This window comes from Mesoplodon densirostris, chromosome 4, assembly GCF_025265405.1.
Source record: "Mesoplodon densirostris isolate mMesDen1 chromosome 4, mMesDen1 primary haplotype, whole genome shotgun sequence".
Classification (NCBI taxonomy): domain Eukaryota; kingdom Metazoa; phylum Chordata; class Mammalia; order Artiodactyla; family Ziphiidae; genus Mesoplodon; species Mesoplodon densirostris.
The window spans coordinates 30,799,215-30,821,826 of record NC_082664.1 but is presented as its reverse complement, the minus strand read 5'-3'; the positions used below and the strand labels follow the sequence as shown (position 1 = coordinate 30,821,826).

At 36.3% G+C, this 22,612-nt stretch overlaps 1 protein-coding gene across 4 annotated transcripts in view; it reads left to right on the top strand.

The window, feature by feature from the left end:
* RBM25 (RNA binding motif protein 25) overlaps window positions 1-22,612 on the top strand; it is a 57,639-nt gene that overhangs the window by 12,633 nt on the left and 22,394 nt on the right. For all 4 annotated transcript variants that reach the window (XM_060095898.1, XM_060095896.1, XM_060095897.1 and 1 more), the window contains 7 exons: window positions 1,202-1,251; window positions 3,081-3,248; window positions 9,037-9,094; window positions 12,103-12,263; window positions 18,293-18,478; window positions 20,177-20,230; window positions 20,474-20,557. In XM_060095898.1, the coding sequence (XP_059951881.1) occupies window positions 1,202-1,251; window positions 3,081-3,248; window positions 9,037-9,094; window positions 12,103-12,263; window positions 18,293-18,478; window positions 20,177-20,230; window positions 20,474-20,557 (761 nt within the window). The remainder of the gene's footprint in view (window positions 1-1,201; window positions 1,252-3,080; window positions 3,249-9,036; window positions 9,095-12,102; window positions 12,264-18,292; window positions 18,479-20,176; window positions 20,231-20,473; window positions 20,558-22,612) is intronic.

Below are 22,612 nucleotides of genomic sequence, written 5' to 3'. Positions count from 1 at the left end.
ATAGTTTTGAGTATCCACCTATTTAAGTGCTCCACATAAATGATCTCAGTTAGTAGGCACTCTGAGGAAATAATTACCTCATTTGAATTGAGGAAACTGAAGCTGAGGTTAAAGAGCTTTCCCAAGTTTGCATAGCTAAAAGTGATAGAACCAAGAATTGAACCCAAGTTTGATTCTGCAGTCTTTTTTTTTTTTCTATTTTGTACAGTCTTCTGTAGGCTTATTGATAAGTACCTTGATTTTCATCTTCTAAAAATTTTGTTTAAAACTGAGGTTATTTTAAATAGGTTTTATTGGAAAATAAATGGATAGTTGTTAAAAGAGTTTATTACCAGTCTTAGATGGACAGTTACCTTAAGTTGATGCTAAATTTGAACTGAAAAGTGATTTCAGAACTTCTTGAGATACTTCTAGAAGCATTTTAAAATTTGTGTTTTAGTAGACAGATCTTTTACTGATTTTACCCTCATTGCAACCTTTTTCTTAGTTCTCAAATGGTAAGATTTCGTCATTAGTTATGTACACAAGGTCTGTCAATGTAGCAACTATTGATTAGTAAACAATTTTGTTGAAAACAAAATTGCAGATTCCAGTAAGATGTCAATAGTGATAGCCCATTGATAGCTGTCTAAAACCCTTAGGGCAGTAGATGCTTGTCTTAGAGATTTTCTCTTTGACAGTGAATGAGATTACTAATCTTATTTTTTTTCATGATTTTTGCTTTTATTAAATAACCAGGAATAACAAGATTCTTCCTAGGCCTCCAGATTAATTTCTTATTTGATGCTTTTGTTTTCTAACTTTCAAAGAATTTATTTTTACCTTTAAAGGAGTCATTAATACCATTGTTCACCTGTAAGCAAATCTGTATGAAAGTTGCTGGTTTTGAGGATGTACTGAACATGTTCATGTAGATGAACATGAATTGATAACTATCCACAGTTTTATTCCTTAAGGCAAAAGCAGGCTGTGGTAGTCTTTTTGCTTTTAGAAAGTCTTTTTGCTTGTAAGTTTATTTAGACCAACCTGATAACTATGTTGCTTTTGAAAAATATCCATTAATTTCTCATTTTCATTAATCCTACATTTCCCCTTAAAAGAACTGTGAATTGGAGGTACTTATTTGTATGGCATGTAGTTGATATACAATATATAATTGTATATAATTATATTCTTAAGATTCATTATGTTTTTTTCTTAGGGACTCCAATGATTCCTGTACCAATGAGCATTATGGCTCCTGCTCCAACTGTAAGTATAACTTTAAGGAGGAATTAGGAGTGCCACTGCTTTTAAATCTGAACAACTTGATAAGTCCAGATAAATTATTTTAAATATTTAAAAGAATAATAGGAAGGGAATAAGAGCATCCATGTATATCATACTACTTACTTAAATAAGTGTTGTTTTCACTCTATGCATATAAGCAATTGCCCCTAAAATATGCTCCCTAAATAGTTTAGTGATTTCCCTCTTATTCTCTAGACTCTTCATATACTGTTATTTCAGATTTAGACATTGACTCTTTCATCATGCCCTCGTGTCTTGATCCTGGGAGACAGGAGAAGCGATCTGACATGTCTGATTTCTTAAAAGAAAAAAAAAGGAGGAATGATCTAGCAGAAATCTAAATTTTGAAATGAAAGTTGAATATATTTCTACTCATTCCTCCCACCTACCTAATTTTTAGCTTCTTCCAAGCTATTTTTTCTCTGTCCTCTAGTATGATATCTTCAAGCTTTGTAAAGTTTTGTTGAAGCCTTTCCTCTGCTGAAGTGTTTCATTATTCAGTCTTATGTCTTGAACTTTAATTCTACATTCATAAAAGCTCTGTACGCTCTAGGCATCTTAGTTAAGAATGCTAGTATACTGTAACGTGAATAAATAATAACCCTCTTAAAACATTTATTTAACTAAAAATTTTCTTTGAGTTAATTAGTGAAATATTGGTCTAAATTTATAATTCATTGTGAGGGAGAGTAGGTCTCGTTACTTTCAACTGTTTTTCTACCTGTGGATTTTGAAAAGGGCGGGGAGTATTATTTATATTAAAAGGGTGATGAGATGGGAATTACATGAACAAATAGGAATCTGCTGTGAGGCAGACCAAGGGGGAGTCCAGCTTTTCTTGCATTGGACATTCATTGGGAAACATTTATTGGGAAACCTCCACATGACAGGTACTCTTGCCCTCTTGCATTTTAGCCTAGGAAAAGGCAGCTCCCCCACTTCAGTGCCTACTGTGGATGTTTTGGTCAATTCAATTTCAAATACAAAGATGAATAAGACTATTTCTTTCCTCTGGGAAGTTGAATGTTATGAAGGGAAAATAAGATAGAAACACAAGTAACTGAGAAAAGGTAGACTTTTAAGTGTGGGGAGAGTGCTATGGGAGTATTTGAATATTCTACAAGAAAATTAGCAGGGATAATTGAAATTTCCTTTTATATGAATGCAGAGATCTATGATGTCTTAAACATTTAAAAATTGTCTTAAACATAAAAAAATTTCTTTCCAAGTTTTTTTTTTTTTTTTAATTTATTTATTCATTTATTTCTGGCTTCGTTGGGTCTTCATCGCTGCGTGCGGGCTTTCTCTAGTTGCAGTGAGCGGGGGTTACTCTTCATTGCGGTGCGCAGGCTTCTCATTGCGGTGGCTTCTCTTATTGTGGAGCGTGGGCTCTAGGCCCGTGGGCTTCGGTAGTTGTGGCACGTGAGCTCAGTAGTTGTGGCTCATGGGCTCCGTTGCTCTGTGGCACGTGGGATCTTCCTGGACCAGGGCTCGAACCCGTGACCCCCGCATTGGCAGGCAGATTCTTAACCACTGAGCCACCAGGGAAGCCCTCCAAGTTGTTTTTAAAAGAAAGGTAATCCAATAGTGGAACTTCACTTGTCATGAATAAGTTCACGTTAATGAAAAATGTGCTTTGGGAGTTTTAGATTAAGTATGTAGAACCTGTAATGGTGATGTGCTGTATATTTAATACTTTAAAATTGATGTTTTTAGCCTAATGTTATTACATTAAGCATGATAGCAAATTTAATTGCAAGTTCAAATTTTATTGTCTTTCATCACTTTAGGTCTTAGTACCCACTGTGTCCATGGTTGGAAAACATTTGGGAGCACGGAAGGATCATCCAGGCTTGAAGGCTAAAGAAAATGATGAAAACTGTGGTCCCACTACTACAGTTTTTGTTGGCAACATTTCTGAAAAAGCCTCAGACATGCTTATAAGACAGCTCCTTGCTGTAAGTTAAACTGTTTATTTTTCACTTAAAAATTTTTTTGTTAAAATTTCAAACTGAAGAAAAATTAGCAAGAGGGCTCTGAATTATTTTCTCGTTTATATTTTGAAAAGTTTCAGTCCTACAGAAAAGTTAAATGAATAGTGAACACCCTTGTAACACATTTTGTCATATTTACACACACTCTGTGTGCACACACACACACCCCCCACGATTTTTTTTTTCTTCTGAATAATTTCAGAGTAAGTTGTGACATTACATTTCACTTTTGAATACTTCTTATATTTCCTAAGATCAAGGATACTCTCCTACATTTTCACACTTAGGAAACTTAAGGCTGATATAGTATTGTTAATTAAAATACATATAGTTCATATTTAATTTTTCCAGTAATTTCCAGTCAGGGATATATATATATTGCACTTGTTTTTATTATTACTACTATTACTATTATTATTATTATTTTTTTTTGCGGTATGCGGGCCTCTCACTGCTGTGGCCTCTCCCGTCGCGGAGCACAGGCTCCGGATGCACAGGCTCAGCGGCCATGGCCCACGGGCCCAGCCGCTCCACGGCATGTGGGATCCTCCCAGACCGGGGCACGAACCTGCGTCCCCTGCATCAGCAGGCAGACCCCCAACCACTGCGCCACCAGGGAAGCCCTTTATTATTATTATTTTTTTAATATTTATTTATTTGGCTGCGCTGGGTCTTAGTTGTGACATGCAGGATCTTTTTCATTGTGGCATGTGGGCTCTTAGTTGTGGCATGCAGGATCTAGTTCCCTGACCAGGGATCAAACCGGGCCCTCCTTCATTGGGAGTGTGCAGTCTTAACCACCAGACAACCAGGGAAGTCCCTATACATTGCATTTAATTGTCATGTTTCTTTAGACAGTTCCTTTTATTGTAGAACAGTTCCCTGCCTCTTCTTGTTTGCTTGTTTTTGTTTTTGTCTTTCATGACATTGATGTTTTTGAAGCGCCTGGGTCTTTTGCAGAATGTCTCTCCCAATTTGAATTTGATTGATTGCTCATAGTTAGATTCAGAGTAAGCATTTGTAAGAGTGATTCATGGGTGATGCATTGTTTTCGGGTGCAGCATAGCAAGAGGCATACCACATCTCTTGGTCCCATTTTTGGTGGTATTAAGTTTAGTTACTTGGTTAAGGTAGTCAGATCTCTCCATTGTAACGGTACCTTTAGTCCCTTTTTCATTAATAAGTAACCTCTGGGTTAGTATTTGGGGACTATGTGAGTCCTTTTCTTTAGCCGCCTTTAAAACAATGATTTTAGCATCTAATTGTGATTGATTGACTCCTTTTGCAGTTTTTATTCTGAGCATACATAAGTTTTTTTGACTTGGTCATTGATTTTCCTTTTTCTCTTAGTTTAAAAAATTTATCCTGGTGCTACATGCACATTTTTTTTTTATTTAAAGCACTTTTTTTTGGCTGCGTTGGGTCTTTGTTGCTGCTCGCGGGCTTTCTCTAGTTGCTGCAAGTAGGGCCTGCTCTTCATCGCGGTGCACGGGCTTCTCATTGCGGTGGCTTCTCTTGTTGTGGAGCATGGGCTCTAGGCATGCAGGCTCAGTAGTTGTGGCTCGCAGGCTTAGTTACTTTGCAGCATGTGGGATATTCCCGGAACAGGGATGGAACCCGTGTCACCTGCATTGGCAGGCAGATTCTTAACCACTGCGCCACCAACGAAGTCCCTACGTGCACACTGTAAGTGAAAAAATACTGAATGATTTTTAAAAATTAATTAATATTCGGTTGCATTGGGTCTTCATTGCTGCGCGCAGGCTTTCTCTAGTTGCGGCGAGCGGGGGCTACTCTTCGTCGCAGTACGCGGGCTTCTCATTTTGGTGGCCTCTCTTGTTGAGGAGCACGAGCTCTAGGCATGCGGGCTTCAGTAGTTGTGGTATGTGGGCTCAGTAGTTGTGGCTCGTGGGCTTAGTTGCTCCGCAGCATGTGAGATCTTCCCAGACCAGGGCTTGAATCCGTGTCCCCTGCATTGGCAGACAGATTCTTAACGACTGCGCCACCAGGGAAGTCCCTGAATGATTTTTTTAATGAAAAATAACACTGTCCATACTCACTCCCTCCATAATCTCCACTGTGTTTAGAAGTTATTTTAAAATCTTTTCCTTCTTCATTTTATCAGTAACGTACATTATTGCCAGTTTCGTTTTATAAATCATGTTATCCTTGCTTTAAAAAGTGTTTTAAAAAAGGCATTCAGAAAATAAACACAAAACCTAGCTTAGTCAGATCTTAATATTTTGTGATACTAGCTTCAGATTTTTATCCCAAAGAAACAAAACATGAAGGTTCTAATTCCCATTTCTTTCTTCCACAGAGGTAATAACCAGAGGTAGTCCACTATCCTAAGTTTGGTGTTTATCATTCCTGTCCATATTTTTTACTTTAATTATATATTTATATAAATAAAAATTTATAATTTTTAAGTTTTAGTTCTGTATTCCTCCACAATTTGCTTTTGTCACCCAGCCTATATGTAGCTCTAGTTTGTTTACTTTTCACTGTTATATACCATTGCATTATAGAAATATGCCATAAATGGTCAGATTTTTTACTGATGTCATATGGATTGTTTTCTTTTTTTTGATATTATGTTTTGCTATATAATTAGTGGTAATAGCACGTCTTCCTAGGTGAGCGTGAAAGAAATTCTGTCATGTATTCTCTTAGAAGTGGAATTTCTGAGTCATGGGGCATGCTTATCTACAGTTTTACAAGATGATGCCATTTTTTTCCCAAAGTAGAACATTGGGAGGACATTTTTAAGACGTCTTTATTGAGATATAATTTACATACCATAAAGTTCACCCTTTTATAATATACAGTTCAGTGGCTTTTAGTATTTTCAGAAAGTTGTGCAAACATCACCACTGTCTAATTCCTGAACATTTTTACCACCCCAGATAGAAACCCCGTACCCATTAACAATGCTTCCCATTTTCTCCTCTCCTGAGCCTCTGGCAGCCACTATTGTACCTTCTGTCTATGGATTTGCCTATTCTGGGCATTTTATGTAAATGGAATTTTAGAATATGTGGCTTTTTGTGTGTTGTCTTCTTTCACTTAGCATAATGTTTTCAAGGTTCATCTGTAGTGTAGCTTGTTAGCAGTACTTTGTTCCTTTTTATGGCCAGAATATTCCATTTAATGGATGTACCACATTTTGTTTATCCATCCATCAGTTGATGGACAATTGGATTATTTCCACTTTGTTATTATGAATAATAATGCTGTGAATATTTGTGTACAAGTTTTTGTGTGGACATACGTGTATGTTTTCAGTTTGAAACTTCCCTTTTTAAAACTGTTGTTGATTTATATATGCAGCAGAGTGTTTTTTTAAGCTATCTTTGGATTCCTGAATTTCTCTCTTCTATTTCTCTTTCACTTTTAAGGCTTTACTTGGATGTCCAGCTGGTGATCCTTGATTGTCCATATTTAAGAGTTAGGGATTAAAAGGCTTTTTGTGTGCGTAAGCTGAACTTGTAAAATGTTGGGCATCTTTGTAGGGTAATCTAAATGGCAGCCAGAGGTTTTAAATGTTAATTCGTGGGGTCTTTTCTTTGAGGCTGGTTGGTTTCTCTAGAAAATTTCCAATTTTATGCCTAGTGAGTTTATGATTGGCTGCCTGTATGAGGTTGCAGATGCAGGACTGAGTTCAAGCACTTCTTATACCTTTACTTTCTTCCCTTCTTACTCACTCTGTATCTCATACAGATCTCTCAGATCTGGTGCTCCACATCCCAAGCTTGTTCTGTTCACTTTCTTCAGACTGTAACTCTTCAGGCTATCTTCTCTGGGGGTGGGGATAGGGTAGTTGCTTGAAACCTCTGAGGCTTTGATTATTCCATATTTGTATTGTCAGGCAAAAACCTATTTTTATTCAGCTTCACACTTAAGCCCCATTCTCCCCTGTACCTTTCCCCCCCAGTCTGGATCCACTGGGTTTTGTAGAATCAGTTAGCTTAATTCTTCTTATTGGTATCTGCTTCTGTAGACACTTGGTGTCATAGCTTTCTTTGCTCTACTGAATGAGTTATTATCCATCCATTTGTCTTTGGTCTTTGCAAAATTTTATTGAATTCTGCTGCTGTTCCCTCATGCTACGTTTGACCTTACGGACAATTTTCTTTTTCTTTTTTGGGGGGGGGATGGTTGCTGCATTGGGTCTTCGTTGCTACGCGCTGGCTTTCTCTAGTTGTGGAGAGTGGGGGCTTATTGCAGTGGCTTCTCCTGTTGTGGAGCACGGGCTTTAGGCTCTCAGCCTTCAGTAGTTGCAGCACACAGGCTCAGTAGTTGCGACACATGGGCCCTAGAGCTCAACGGGCTTCAGTAGTTGTGGCTTGCGGGCTCTTGAGCACAGGCTCAGTGGTTATGGCACATGAGCTTAGTTGCTCTGCAGCATGTGAGATCTTCCTGGACCAGGAATCAAACCCATGTACCCTTCATTGGCAGGTGGATTCTTTTTTTTTTTTTAATTTATTTATACTTTTGGCTGCGTTGGGTCTTCATAGCTGCGCGTGGGCTTTCTCCAGTTGCGGCGAGCAGGGGCTACTCTGCATTGTGGTGCGCTGACTTCTCATTGCAGTGGCTTCTCTTGTTGCAGAGCACGGGCTCTAGGCAGGCGGGCTTCAGTAGTTGTGGCTCGCAGGCTCTAGAGTGCAGGTTCAGTAGTTGTGGCACATGGGCTTAGTTGCTCTGCGGACCTTACTGGACCAGGGCTCCAACCCGTGTCCCCTGCATTGACAGGCAGATTCTTAACCACTGTGCTGCTAGAGAAGTACTGGGAAATTTTCTTATATATATGTGTGTGTGTGTGTATATATATATACATATATATATATATATATATATATATACACATAATTTTATTTATTTGTTTGTTTGTTTGTTTATTGACCACGCTGCACAGTATGTGGGATCTTAGTTCTTCAACCAGGGATCAGACCCTCTCCCCCTGCAGTGGAAGCATGGAGTCTTAACCATTGGACTGCCAGGGAAGTTCCAATTCTTTGACTATCATTTTAGTAATTTCTCTGAAGGGAAATATCTTTCCCTTCAGAGAAAAATCAACTTATTTCTCAGCTTTGACAGGCAATCTTCAGTTATTATTTTCCACAAAACTTTTTTTAAACCTTTGTTTTTACTTTAATAATTAGAAATAATATTTAAGAACTTTGGAAGTAAACAAAGTGTAATAATATCCCACCCTTCAGACAACCTGCCCCATTAACATTTTGGAGTATTTCTGATCATTTTGTGGAAATTTTTTTTCTTTACATAGTTAAAAATCTTATTGTATATCTGCAATTTCATGGTTCAAGATTTTTTGCATCCCATGTCAAGCATTTCCCTGTGTCATTAAAAATCTTTTATAATATATACATGTGTTTTAAAACAGTATTTATGAACTCAATATTTACTTAAATTTATTATAGTTTAACTATTATAATATTTGGGCATTTTGGTTTTATATATATAATTGTAGGATAAATAAAACTGTAAAGTGTCTAATTTATTGAAAGGTAGGCAGTTTTCTGCAAATAAGAATCAGTAAGAATTTATATTTTCCTTTAAAATGATTTATTGTATGTTTCTTTCATATAGTAGGTTTGTGGGAATTGCAAAATTTAGTTGCTGACAAGATTTTTTTTTTTTTACTTTTTTCCTAGCGGGAATCTAATTGTGCTCTTATTTGCATGATAAATTAGCTTAGGTGGTAAAGATCTTTGTTTGTTTTCTTTTACAGAAATGTGGCTTGGTTTTGAGCTGGAAGAGAGTACAAGGTGCATCTGGAAAACTTCAAGGTAGGTAAATTTTTCCTTATTTATTGAGATCATCTTAACCTGTGTGCATAAGTACATTTGCATTTACTCTCATTGTCCTTAACCGTAGGAGTGTTGTAGGAGTGTTCTCGTAGCACTCTGTCTTCACTCTTTAATAGGATTAAAGGCATTTGGGAAGATGTTGGCTGAGAGTTGAGATGAGAAAGTAGAAAAGGATAACGTGAAGGAGGTAGGTGAGGGAAGAAAATTATTCAGAGTAACTGGTTTCTTAAAAGATTACTTTAAGAAGTCCTTTTTGTTTCAGAGCAGGAGTGTATGATCAAGATGGAACAATTAGGACTTAGGAAGAAAGTAGGAGAAGAGATGATGAGATAATCACTTAGTCTTGAAAGCAAACTGTTCTTTTCATACTAGTTGGTAGAGACACCTGTTTGATACACATCCTTGAACACTTTTATTATGGAAAAAATCATACGTATATAAAATTAGCAGAATAGTATGATGAACTCTCATGTACTCATCATCTAGCTTTTTAACATTTATCAACTTGTGCCATTTGTGCTTAACCTGTACCCTACCCATTTCCTTCTTGTATTATTTTCAACAATCTTGAGCACCAGATCATTTTGTCTGTAAATATTTAGTATGTCTCTAAAAGATAAGGTCTTTTAAAAAAAATATCTAAAATACAATTATAAGACCAAAAAAAACACCTTTCTCTTAATTATTAAGTCAGTATTCAGATATCCAACATTCAGTCAATATCCGGTCAATGATCAGATGTCCAGCTGTCTTAAATGTCAGTTTCTTAAATAGTTTTTTTGATTCAGGATTCATATAAAGTCCTTGCATTGCAATTGGTTGACATATTTTTGAATCTCTTTTAATATTTTTAGTTCTTCTGTCTCTCTTATTTCCTTTGAAATTATTTGTTGGCGAAACTGGGTCATTTGCCCAGTAGTGTTTTTTCAGTCTGGGTTTGCTTATTGCAGCTCCAGTAGAATTATGTGCCATGCATCTCTATCCTCTTCATTGTAATGTAAGCTGGTTGGTAGTTGTAGGTTGAGACTTGATCAGATTTGAGTTTGTGTGCGTTATTTTTGTTGACTGTTTTTATATGTAAGAATTCTCTAAAGGTAGTGCTCTTTCATTAGGAGTCATACTGGGGTTTTTTGTTTGTTGGTTTTTTTTTAATGGTAGCAGCTGTTGATTGTCAGTGCCTATGTTGATTCCCTCACTGGGGGGTTGCAAAATGTAACAGTCTATTTGGAAGAATTCTGTCTTACCTTCATTGAAGAAAAATCTTCATTTGTTAGTAGAATACATCTATAAGGATAAACTTCTTCCTCCATATACTGTTTGGTTACTTAGAGGTATAATTTCTATAAGAAAACCAGGATAAATGCTTTGGTTCTTTCATTTTTCAAAAGAATGATCTTATGTTCTCAGCATCCTCTACCAGTGATTTTTTTAAAGTATTTTTAAGTTCTAGATTGAAACATACTCAATTTGTTATTATTATATTTAATGTGGATTAGTTGTCATTATCACTAGTGAAGCTTAAGTTTTCTCAAGTTGCCTCTGAATTAGATCTTTGGTGATTTTTGACACAAGCCTAAATGCCTTTGATTGCGTCCTTGTTATCTAGGTTGACAAGATATTCAAAGCTCAGCTAGTAGTTTTTCTGCCCCAGACTTGGTATCAGCCGTTTCTCAAGAAGTTTCTGATTCCTTTCAGTGGGAAATTGTTTTCAAAATGGCCATCTGGAAATGAGGTGTACTCATGGTAGGAGTGGTGTGGTCTTTGCTTTGCCAGTGCACATTAATTCAAGTTCAAGCCTAAAAGTTTTTTATTTAATCTTTTCTGTCATATGTCTATATTTCCTTTCTTCCACATTTAGAATCCTGAGCTTCAGCACACGGATGGGATGATAGACTTTTAAATAATTATTATTTATTATTATTATCATTTCACATACAGCAGTTTCAGACCAATAGCACCAATACTGTCATCAACAATATGATTATTGAACTTCTCTTTTTTATAGACAGGTCTTTTTGTCCTTAGGATATATCAAACTTAAATCTATGGTCAAATTTTGTTTTATTTTTATTTATTTATTTATTTATTTATTTTTAAATTTTCTGTTTCAAAATCAATATGTGGTTGTATCATTAACTGTATACATATTTGGATTCACTTGTTTAATTTTATTTTCAATGTTTACTCTTTTTTAAATTTAATTTTGTTTTAATATCCATTTAAAGTCATGGTAATAATGGTGAGACTAGTTACTAAAATGAAACAGATTCAGAAAAATTAGACTGGTAACTAGAATAAAAGATCAGTACTTTTGTAGTTTAACATCTCTGAATTGAAAAGTGCTGTATTTAGGTTCAGGAAGCCTGTTTTCAGTTATCTGTAGCTGTTAGGAAGTCAGGATGGAATGAATTGATGAAATAATTAAAAGAATTAATTACGAAAGTTGTTGATTCTGCTAAATATTTTATCAGCACTTCTAATAAGTAGGAATTTGCCTGATGAGAATTTTTCTTTTCCCGTTTTTTTGTTTTTTTTGGTTTTTTTTTTTTTTCGTTTTTGGGTTTTTTTTTGTTTTTTTTTTTTTTTTTTTTGCGGTACGCGGGCCTCTCACTGTTGTGGCCTCTCCCGTTGCGGAGCACAGGCTCCGGACGTGCTGGCTCACAGGCCTATCCGCTCCGCGGCATGTGGGATCTTCCCAGACCGGGGCATGAACCCGTGTCCCCTGCATCGGCAGGCAGACTCTCAACCACTGCACCACCAGGGAAGCCCCATTTCCCCTGTTTTTGTTTTCTCTTTTTTCTTTTGGTTGTTTGAGGGTACTAAAAGTGAAATCCGTATCAAAGGTAATTGCAGGAAAGGGAGGAGTGACAAATTAAATAATCCCTGTATTATAATGTTTGGTCTGTAATGATTTCAATTTTTCATAAATATTTTTCATCTTTCATAATTGTATTGATATTTCACTAATTTTTTACATCCATTGCTAGCCTTTGGATTCTGTGAGTATAAGGAGCCTGAATCAACGCTCCGTGCACTCAGGTTATTGCATGACCTGCAGATTGGAGAGAAGAAGCTACTTGTTAAAGTTGATGCAAAGACAAAGGCACAACTGGATGAATGGAAAGCAAAGAAGAAAGCTTCTAATGGGGTATGTTTTCTGTAGCATTGTCTTCTCTAGGCCAGCTGTGCTCTTTCAGTGTAAATACTTCTCATTATAAAAAAAATCTAATACGGGGCTTCACAAGATCATCAAGAGGGTGTTTTTATAGTTTATAGTTATTTTAAGTCTTTTATCTACCCATAGTGGGTGGATGACTGTTGGTTTGCTTGTTCCAGGTTGGGATGAAGGTAGTAAGGGAGGCTGGACAAGGTTAACTTGCCAGAGAAAACACTGGTACAGACTATTCCAAACAGAGCTAATTCATTAAGGCAGCTTTTAAGTAAGTACAAAATATATTTCAACCTACAAAATTTTTATTAGTTGCCCTCTCGTTTAGAAGTACACAGGTTCTAAAATGAATGAAAATAAGTCTTATTGCTGTCATCAGGTGGTGGCTCTATTAAGTGAAGCTAAAGTAAAGGAAATTTTTGTATGTTGTGTTGTAATGTATACATTATTCCCTCTCAACAAAGCAAAGAATAGCTAAAACCTGAGTGTATATTTCCTTGTTTTCCCTTCTTAGTTCCTTTTGACACGTCAGGCTGAACAGATCTAAAATATTGATTATTACCTTTCTGTCTCTACAAAACAAAACAGCCTTCTTGCTCTCTTCAGGCTTTTCACTGTCATTCAAAGTAGAAATAGGTCTCTTGGTTCCACCACTCCCTCCTTTACAAAAACATTGTAAAAAAAATTCATAAAAATAGAGCAACCTATAAAGAAGACATTAAGTATCACCCATAATTCTATCATCATTAGTAAGCACTGTAGACATTTTTGTTGCATATTCTTCCAGGCATTTTTCTCTGTATGGGTGAATATAGTTTTAACTGGAATATGTGAGTTTATTTTTCTTTTATAAATGGAGGATTGAGTTCTGAAGTATTACTTTGTAAACAGCTTTTTTTTCACTTAATCTTGTCTTTCTTTGGATTTTTAATAGTATTTTAACGGATTTATCTACATTGTTTTCTTCTCATCTGCCTGTTACAGTACTGCCCTATATTTCTAAAACATAAGTATAATTACGTCAGCCCCCTGCTCATGCATCCTAATGGTTTTGAATTTCTCACAGTGTAAAGCCCATATTCTTAGCATAGCATCCAAGGCTTGCTCCAGTCTACCTTTCTAGCTTTCTCCATCAGTTCCCTTCATGTGTCAGTCATGTATCCCTACAAACTCCTTTGTGCTTTGATGTCCTTGTTGCTCATCCAAGCTCCCTGTTGAAATTCTATCCATATAGTTAAAATGTTGCTTGATTGATATAGCTGACATCAGTCCTGGATTCCTCTCAGGCAGAATTAAATCCTCTCTTCTCATATAAAACAGGATTTTACTGTTGTTACGTCAGTCTGCTTTATAGTATGTATTGTTTGTATCGCTCTCTCACAGCTCCTTGTACCCTGTTTCATTGCCGTATCCCGCATTTTCTGATCATAAGACAGACAGGACAATAAATTCACAGACTATGTTTTTTCATCTTGTACCTCCACAGAACCTGGGTTAAGGTCTTGCTCATAACAAGAATGGGGTGAGCATTTATTATAACAGTTGCAGTTATGTTGCTCACCTGGTAATCTTACTGTCTTTCCCTAGCTTTAAAAGGAAATAACACAATTTACACTCCAGAGAAATTGTATTTTATCTCATATCAGCACTATTGCCTATCATACCAGTAAAACCTTAAAAAAGCCAACTGTCTGCAGCAAGACTTCTTAGATTTTCCTTGCTATGATAACTGAATTCTTTTTTAAAATAAACCATGCGTTCAGTGTCTTCAGAGTTTTTTATATAATTCCCTGGATTCATTGTTTTACTGAGCTTGAAATTTAGCTTGTGAGGCGGTTTAAATGGTGGCATTTGCAGATGGTGTTCTCTGAGCATGAAGTAAATCTGTATAGTTACATAATAAATAAGGAAATGTAAAATCGTGTGACTTTGATTTATTTTGTAAGCACCATTAGTAAGAGGAATCACAATTGAAATCTGTTTATATTTTTCTTCAAGAATGGAATTGAAGCCACCTCCAATATAAACAATGGTTATTTAAGATAAAATGAAATTTAAAAAATTAACAGACATGACTTCTGGGTGCGTTTGGCATGGCCCAGAGGTACTTGAAGTCATAAGACAAACGGTATATTTTCTTGGAGTGTCGATCTTACTCAACAATACTGATAAAATGAAAATGTTGAGCAATTCTGTCAGTTAAAATTTTTTTTCAAACAGCTTAAGCAAATATAAGTATATTGTGGAGTAGATTGCAGGTTTGTCATAATTTTTCAGGGTAAGATGTGAAAGTATACTTGTTCTTTCTCTTTTATTGTCAATTTATTGGAGAAATTTAGAAAATAGTGACTTAAAGTAGGTGACATGAGAATGAGACATTGAGAAACTTGTATGCTACCTATCCAGACATTTTCCTGATTCCCAGACAGAAGAAAAAATACTATTAGTTGTATAGTTCTCCGATTCAAAAAGAACCATGAGTTTGGCTAGAAAGAGAGATTTTTCCTGACCCAGAATTTTAAGAGGAATTATATGCCTTGAGTAGTAGCTTGATTAAAAGCTTTTATTTGGATTTTGAAGAATTTGTAGAAGCAACTTTTATGACCTTTAGTAAAAATATTTCATTTGGGTTAGCCACGCTGATCTAGTCCATGTCCTGTTGCTTTCTGGTTGTTCAGCAGTAGCGGTATAGGAGTAGAGATACTTGCTTGATCGTCACAGATAGTGCTTGCTAGTCACACATTCAAGAATGAATTCTGCCAAGTGGTGGAAGTACAAATAATCTTTGGAAAGAGCAGCTTGCTTTACATTTTAATTGAGGACAGATCAGATACTGCAGGTAGGAACATCTTCACATCTTTGCGTGGAAATTAGTCTGGTTGAATCTACATTTTCTCAAGAGAAAGAACTCTGCATTTGCTTAGTTCCCAAAGAAGTCCTTGTTTTGAACTCTAGAGGTCAGTGCCAAAGAGTGAGCCTAGTAGAGCTGCTTTCTAACTCTCCAGCTAGCAGCTTTACTATGGAAGCTTTTAATTCCCCTGAAAAGAGCCCAATAGGTGGGCCATGTAAACATCTCAGATATTCAGTTGATTTCTTTGATGCTCTTGTACTTCCAAACCCTTCACTTTTTGCTGCTCAGTATTACTGAATGTGCTTTCTGTTTCTGAAGTGGAAGAAAAAACTGGAAATCAGGAAACTGTCTGTGGTTCAGGACCGAGAGGTAGAGTTTAAGTCGAAACTAAAAATAACTTTTCCTTCCATGGTATATATTGCTGCTTTTGTTTTTCTTACATTAACAATTGGTTAAGAGATTTGGGCTCATAAGCTTTCCTTCTAAAAATGTACATTTTCTCTATAGATCAAGGGGCAGTAGTCGTTTGTAAGGTGGTGTGAACTAGTTCATTCCAAATGTTTTACTTCTAATTTAGATAAGACCAGCTATACTAATATCTAAGTTTTGGTTTAGGATGATGGTGGTGGGGAATTCAGGGGCTATGAGTATTTTTAGTTGAGTAAGCCTTTGGATTTATAACCCCACCTCAATCCTTATGCTTAAAAAAGGCATGGAGATGTAGAGGGTTCATGGAAAGAAATTTAGAATGTAGGGAAAATGCTAAAGACAGACTGGATGTTCCCTCATGAGGTATATTTTCATAATAAAGAATTTAGGTCTCAACAGCTGAGTATTTGGGTTGAAATAGCCATATGTATCTCAGGACCTACGGTTTCAGTGACAAGTTACTGGTGGTTTAATTCTTTCATTTAAAACCTTTGGAGAAGCAGAGTATCACTGAAGGGATTTTAGTGAAAGCTGCATAAAGACCTTATTGTGATATGTTATTGATTTAGAATAAGAAAGGAACACATCACCACAATTTTAGTTTACAATATTCTTGGTAAATAATGTAAACAATTTAATTACAGTCCTTGGTTAAAGCATGTTTTCTTTATCCCAGATGCCAAGTAGAAAGTTGGTTACAAGAAGATTAGATGAAGAGGCAGGTTTGAGAAAGTAAAGAGTGGTTAGTTTTCTAATATCACATTTAATGACTTAATGTGAAAGTTGTCTATATCATAACCTTCTCTTACCCTGTATTGTTAAATGCTTAAGGGCAAGTTATTTCTTTTTTTAATTTTGAATTTTTTACCATCTAACAAAGTATCTTGCATAGGGTAGGCTCTTAAGAGTTTGTTGGGCAAATTAATTTAAGAAATAAATGCTTGTTGAATAAGTATCCATTGGAGATAGCTTTCAGAATGCCAGTTATGAAATCATGTCTAGGTTATATGAAGGAGGTACAAGGTATGAAACTCACCTTGAATAGAGTTGCATGCATTGTGACCAAGAGCCAGCATTTGTCCAGAAGAGCAGGATTCTTGTTTGTATCTGAAAATTTGCACAATATATGTTTACCCAAGCGTGTATGTAGTTTTAAGTTACAAAAATTTTTGTACACATACATCTTTATGTTTATTTTGTTGCTTCTTTGTCTTACTTTCCCACCTTTCCAGGTTTTAAGAAGAGTTGAGGGTAATGAAATTATCTAGAGGTCATGCTCTAAATTTTGTCATTTGAACTGGATTAATTCCTTAAATAGGAGCCTTAAAATAAAACAGACAGAAACAAGAAGGATAGTAGGACATTGGAAACCAGTAGTTTTTTTTTTTATCACATCAACACAAGTAACAGTCGACTTCTTTTTAAAAATAATAAAGTCCGGGCTTCCCTGGTGGCGCAGTGGTTGAGAGTCCGCCTGCCAATGCAGGGGACACGGGTTCGTGCCCCAGTCCGGGAGGATCCCACATGCCATGGAGCGGCTAGGCCCGTGAGCCATGGCTGCTGAGCCTGCGCGTCCGGAGCTTGTGCTCCGCAACGGGAGAGGCCACAACAGTGAGAGGCCCGCCTAACGCAAAAAAACCCCAAAAAACAATAATAATAATAATAAAGTCCTGGGAATTCTCTGGTGGTCCAGTGGTTAAGACTGTGCTTTCACTGCCGAGGGCCCAGGTTCAGTCCCTGGTCAGGAAACTAAGATCCCACAAGCTGCATGGCTAGGCCAAAAATATAATAATAATAATAATGATAATAAAGTCCTACAAATAGTTACTTATTTGTGAGAAGTATTACAACATGAATTTTTTTTTATAATGTTACATTTGCAAGTCATGGGGAGAAAGATGTGCAGTATTTAGAGTCAGTTCCTTTTTAGGGTATAAATATATGAGCTTTATAAGTGGTATTCCCACGTTGTAGAAAGCAGAGGGGGAAAAAGCCATCACTTCAGCCCCTGACCTTCCTGATGCTTGCATTTTGTTGTATATAGCCATCAAGTGTTTTTTATTTGTTTAACCTACATATGTTTTTGTTTATTTTACTTAAAAAATTTTTTTGAACACTTTATTATATTTATTTATTTATGTTTTGTTTTGGCTGTGCCTCACGGCCTGTGGGATCTTAGTTCCCCAATCAGGGATCAAACCCACGCTCCCTACAGTGGAAGTGCAGAGTCTTAACCACTGGACCGCCAGGGAAGTCGCTGTTTTTGTTTATTTTAAATGGTGGCTACCATAGTGTACATAAAATTGTATTTTGCTTTTTTCATGTAATAAAGTTTTCAACTTTGAATGAGTTATTCAGTAAACATCATTAGTTTGTGCAGGTATTGAGCAAGGCAATCTGAAAAATTGTGAAAGCTTTGCAGATGTGTAGTACGCTATCCCTGTGATTTCAGTCTTTCTGTAGCTGGTTAGGGGTCAGAATGTTAATTATCAAGGGTAGAAAGGAAAAGAAAATCGTAAAGTACAGTGTATCGAAGGAAAAAGCAATAAAACAAATGAAGTTTAGTTTTGTGAAGTTAGGAATAAATCCAAATCTGCATTTAATAGGACTGCAGAGATGTTTGGGAGAAAACATGTTTGTTTTGTGTACTAACTTGCTTTAGAATGATTTTGATTTTCTTGTTTGATTTCCCCCTTCCCTCTCTTGAATCTGCCTTGTTTTTTTTAAGAATGCCAGGCCAGAAACTGTCACTAATGATGACGAAGAAGCCTTAGATGAAGAAACAAAGAGAAGAGATCAGATGATCAAAGGGGCCATTGAAGTTTTAATACGGGAATACTCCAGCGAGCTCAATGCCCCCTCGCAAGAATCTGACTCTCACCCCAGGAAGAAGAAGAAGGAAAAGAAGGAGGACGTATGTGTTAGTGATTTCTGACAACCGAGTCATTCTTACAGTTTACATTTTGTACTGTCACTCTTGTGCTTTCCTTATTTCCAACTTCTGAGGGGAAAGTAGAATGACTAGTGTTTATAACAGTATACTGTTAAGGCTAATTTGACCATGTTTTACCAACTAACTTCCTATTTTTTTTTTTTACCACAACGTTCCTGTTTCGCATGTTTGAAATGCAGTGACATGGAAGCTTGTGCATATTTGTGGATTCATTAAGTAAGAGGGGGAAAAAAAAACCCAGACTTGAGTGATGAATAGGAACTGATATTAAGGGACAAAGTAAGATTTTTTTTTCCCTTTTGTCACAAAGGGGTTGGCCTTGTTTTGCCTTACTCCTTTATTATTTTTCTTCTGTCTGCTGCAAGCGGGATACCAGGTCTCATTCAGTGAGGATTTTGACCCATTTTCAAATTTTTAGCCACCTTTCCTTCTAAGCCATGTCTCATTTCCTTCCATGGACAGTAGTGCTATTGGCCTTATAACTGGAGTACTATGAAAGAACATCATGAGATGAAACACTTCTCCCCAGTGTATTATATCATCACCTACTTTTGTCATCCTAAGCTAATTGAACAGTCGGGAGTCCAGGTTGAGAGAAAATGTTTGGTTTTCTTATATTCATTTAATTTGGATATACTTAGAGAAATTATGGGGAGTGTTCTTTAAAAATAATGGAAGTGTATTATATGAATGGATTGTATATGCCCTGGAAAAGTAGTACTATGAAACATATATCGTGATTTAATATCAAGGGGTAGTTATAGTTCATACTGTTTTGGATTTTATTGCTTATTAGTCCATCTTCAGTTTTCTTCATGGCCAGATACATTTTTATTTTTATAAATTATTACTTATTTTTGGCTGCATTGGGTCTTTGTTGTTGCATGCGGCTTTCTCTAGTTGCATCAAGCAGGGGCTACTCTTTGTTGTGCAGCTCGGGCTCTAGGCGCACGGGCTTCAGTACTTGTGGCTCGTGGGCTCTAGAGTGCAGGCTCAGTAGTTGTGGTGCAGGGGCTTAGTTGCTCCGTGGCATGTGGGATTTTCCCGGACCAGGGCTCGAACCCGTGTCCCCTGCATTGATTGGCAGGTGGATTCCCAACCACTGCGCCACCAGGGAAGCCCCAGATACATTTTTATTACTTTGCTTGTTCTTCCTCATGGGGCCATAAGAACCTGTCTAGTGAACTGCCAATCACTGGGAATGGTAATTGGTAAGAGTCAGTCAGGTATAGGGTAATTAAGACCTGTAGGGTTTGTTCTTCCTCTTCCCCCATTAATGGCAAAGGAGAAAATAACTTGACATATTTGTTTCATACGGGTTGGGAGGAGAGAATCAAAGAAAGTCTGCTCTATGGCAGGAATTACGGGTAAATTTTGTTGTTATGATTGTTTCCTCTGTCTTGGAAGGGATCAAGGAAAAAGCACTGCTAGTGTGAGACCCTCCTTATTCCACTGGTTGGGGGTGTTGGAGGGAGAGGAAGTGGTGGGTCATGGGAGGGGTTATAGAGTGAGTGAAATCTTTATTATTATCAAGTAATTTGAAATCAAGAAAATGTTACAGAAATCTTGCATTGCTTACAGTATAAACATATAGAAAATTGTTTTTCAGAGTAGTATGAACTCATTTGTTTGTTTTAATCTTTGTGGATTTTTCCGCAGATTTTTCGCAGATTTCCAGTGGCCCCACTGATCCCTTATCCACTCATCACTAAGGTTAGTTTACATTATAGGCTTTGGCAATAACTTATGTTTACTGCTAATTGCCAGATTTGTGATTCTTGTTTATCTGACTCTTTACTATTTAACTTAGATTGTTGGATTTGTTACTACATAACTTTTTTATTTACTCCTGTCTTTTGTAAAACCTGTACAGAATATCTAACCTTTAATTTCTATCTGTTTGTATCAATGTAGATTGATCATTATGCATTCCCACCTGTCCCCCTTGTCTTTTAGGAGGATATAAATGCTATAGAAATGGAAGAAGACAAAAGAGACCTGATATCCCGAGAGATCAGCAAATTCAGAGACACACACAAGGTAGTATTCTTATTTTTTCACTTGATACCAATCTAGACTTTTTACAGAGTCCAAAGCAAACAGACAAAAAAAGAAAAATCAACCTTACAGTAGAATATAATTTTAAATGCTTTTTATATAGGTTTAATTGATAATTAGATAGAAACAAAGAAACAGAAGACCATTACCATATTAGAGTAGTCCTTGGCATATTGTACGTAGCTTTTTCAGTTACTGACTACTCTGCAGTCATCTCACTTTAATATGAATAAAAGCTAGTTTTATTTTTAGATTTCAACATAAACATCAAGGTCAGATTTAAACTAGATTCAAGGGGGCAGCAGAATAACATACACTGTAGTGTATTTCTGGGGGCAGTTATTTAACTTAATCTTAGGAAAACCTTTTAGAGCTGAGATTAAAATTTAAGATTATATTTGTATAGATTTGAGAGGGGGAGATTTTAAAAAGTAGGTCAGTGGTTACCAGACTTACCAAATTTTAGATGCATGGAAGAACTGTAAATTCCCATAAAGCTAATCTATTCATTGACCCCCACCATTATGATAGAGATCATATGGTGACTAATGCAAGATGAAACTCTCAGCTTGGAAAGTAACAAGGAATAGGATGTAAGTATGAGCTTCTGTTTTTTATTATATTTATGGATGCCCCCTCAGAAAAATATGCAAAGGGGTAACTGGCTTGGAAATGGGTATTTGTTCATAGTAAATCCCACTCACGAGTTTTGCCTATTGAAAGCTTCTCTCAATGACAGTGCATCTGTGAATGTTCCCTGGTGTTGAAGGTGATGCTTATGGACGGTGAAATGCAAACACTGCGTGAAATGTATTTTGATGTTAGAGATAATAAGATGTTACTGGTTCTTTCCTAAGATTGAGTGACCTTTAACTCAGTGAGATGTTAAGTGTTCATTTTTTCTTTTATTTAATCTTACTTTTTCTTATAGCTTTCGAAATCCCACGTTGACAATTAATGCCATCGAATCAATGCTGCTGAACACATTATTATCATGATGCCGAGCCCTAGCTCACATACACAGGGCATTTTCAGGAATTAAGTATGTCTAAAAGCACAACTGTAGTTCTCCCAGATTAATTTTGAGAGTTAAAAAGTTAGTCCATGGGAAGTCATTTTAGAGGAATGCTTTTGGTTAGGTTCAGTACTCAAAATTTTCTGAGCAAGCTTGAAAATGGTATACAGTGTGTGTGTGGTTTACCCCCTTTTGGTTATTTGTTAAATCCTGTCATGTCATTGGTAAAGTATAAGGAAATCATGTTTTAAAAAATTAATTCAAAAGGTAATTGCTTCAGAGTTTGAGAAGCTGTCAGGCCTTTGACTGCCTTACACGTATTTCATTGTGGGGAGAATGTTTTGAATTTCCAAAATGTGTTTTAAAAATAAAAATCAAAGTGAAAAAGAAAAACAGTTTTTTTTATTGGGTGGTATGGTTAAAGGGGATATTTGAAACTTCGGTAACAAAAATTGAGCTCAGTGAACCTTTGCATGTTTTGGTATGAGTTTATTAAATAACCACAGACTGTCAGGGTATCAGCGTGGCAGGGGGCGTCCATTTACAGCACGGACGAGTCTGAAGAGAGAATAAGGTAAGATTTATGATTTTTTTTCCTGTCCTTTCCTCTTCATTATTTCACTACTTTCTTATGTCTTTTTAGACCACCTCATTTCCTCTTTCTCCAGTCTTTGTCTTAAAAAATATATACGTGTGTGTGTGTATCTATTTACTGCATATATAATCTGATATAATCTTTTAGAATTGCATTTAGTATGGACAAGATTCACTCACTTTTCATTTACTTAGAACAAAACTTTTGAAATGAGTTCTGAAACATCATTATTTACATAAGTGGAACTATACATTTAAGAAATAAGTAGTGTAGTGAATAGGCAAGCATAAAACAATTGAGGGACTCTACAAAAGAAATTATTATTGGAACAGCTAAAATAATCTGTAAGTATTTATTATCTCAGAAATAAACAAATTTCTTTATAAGTGTATGACACTGAGGTAAGTTTTATGTAGTCTAGCCTCAT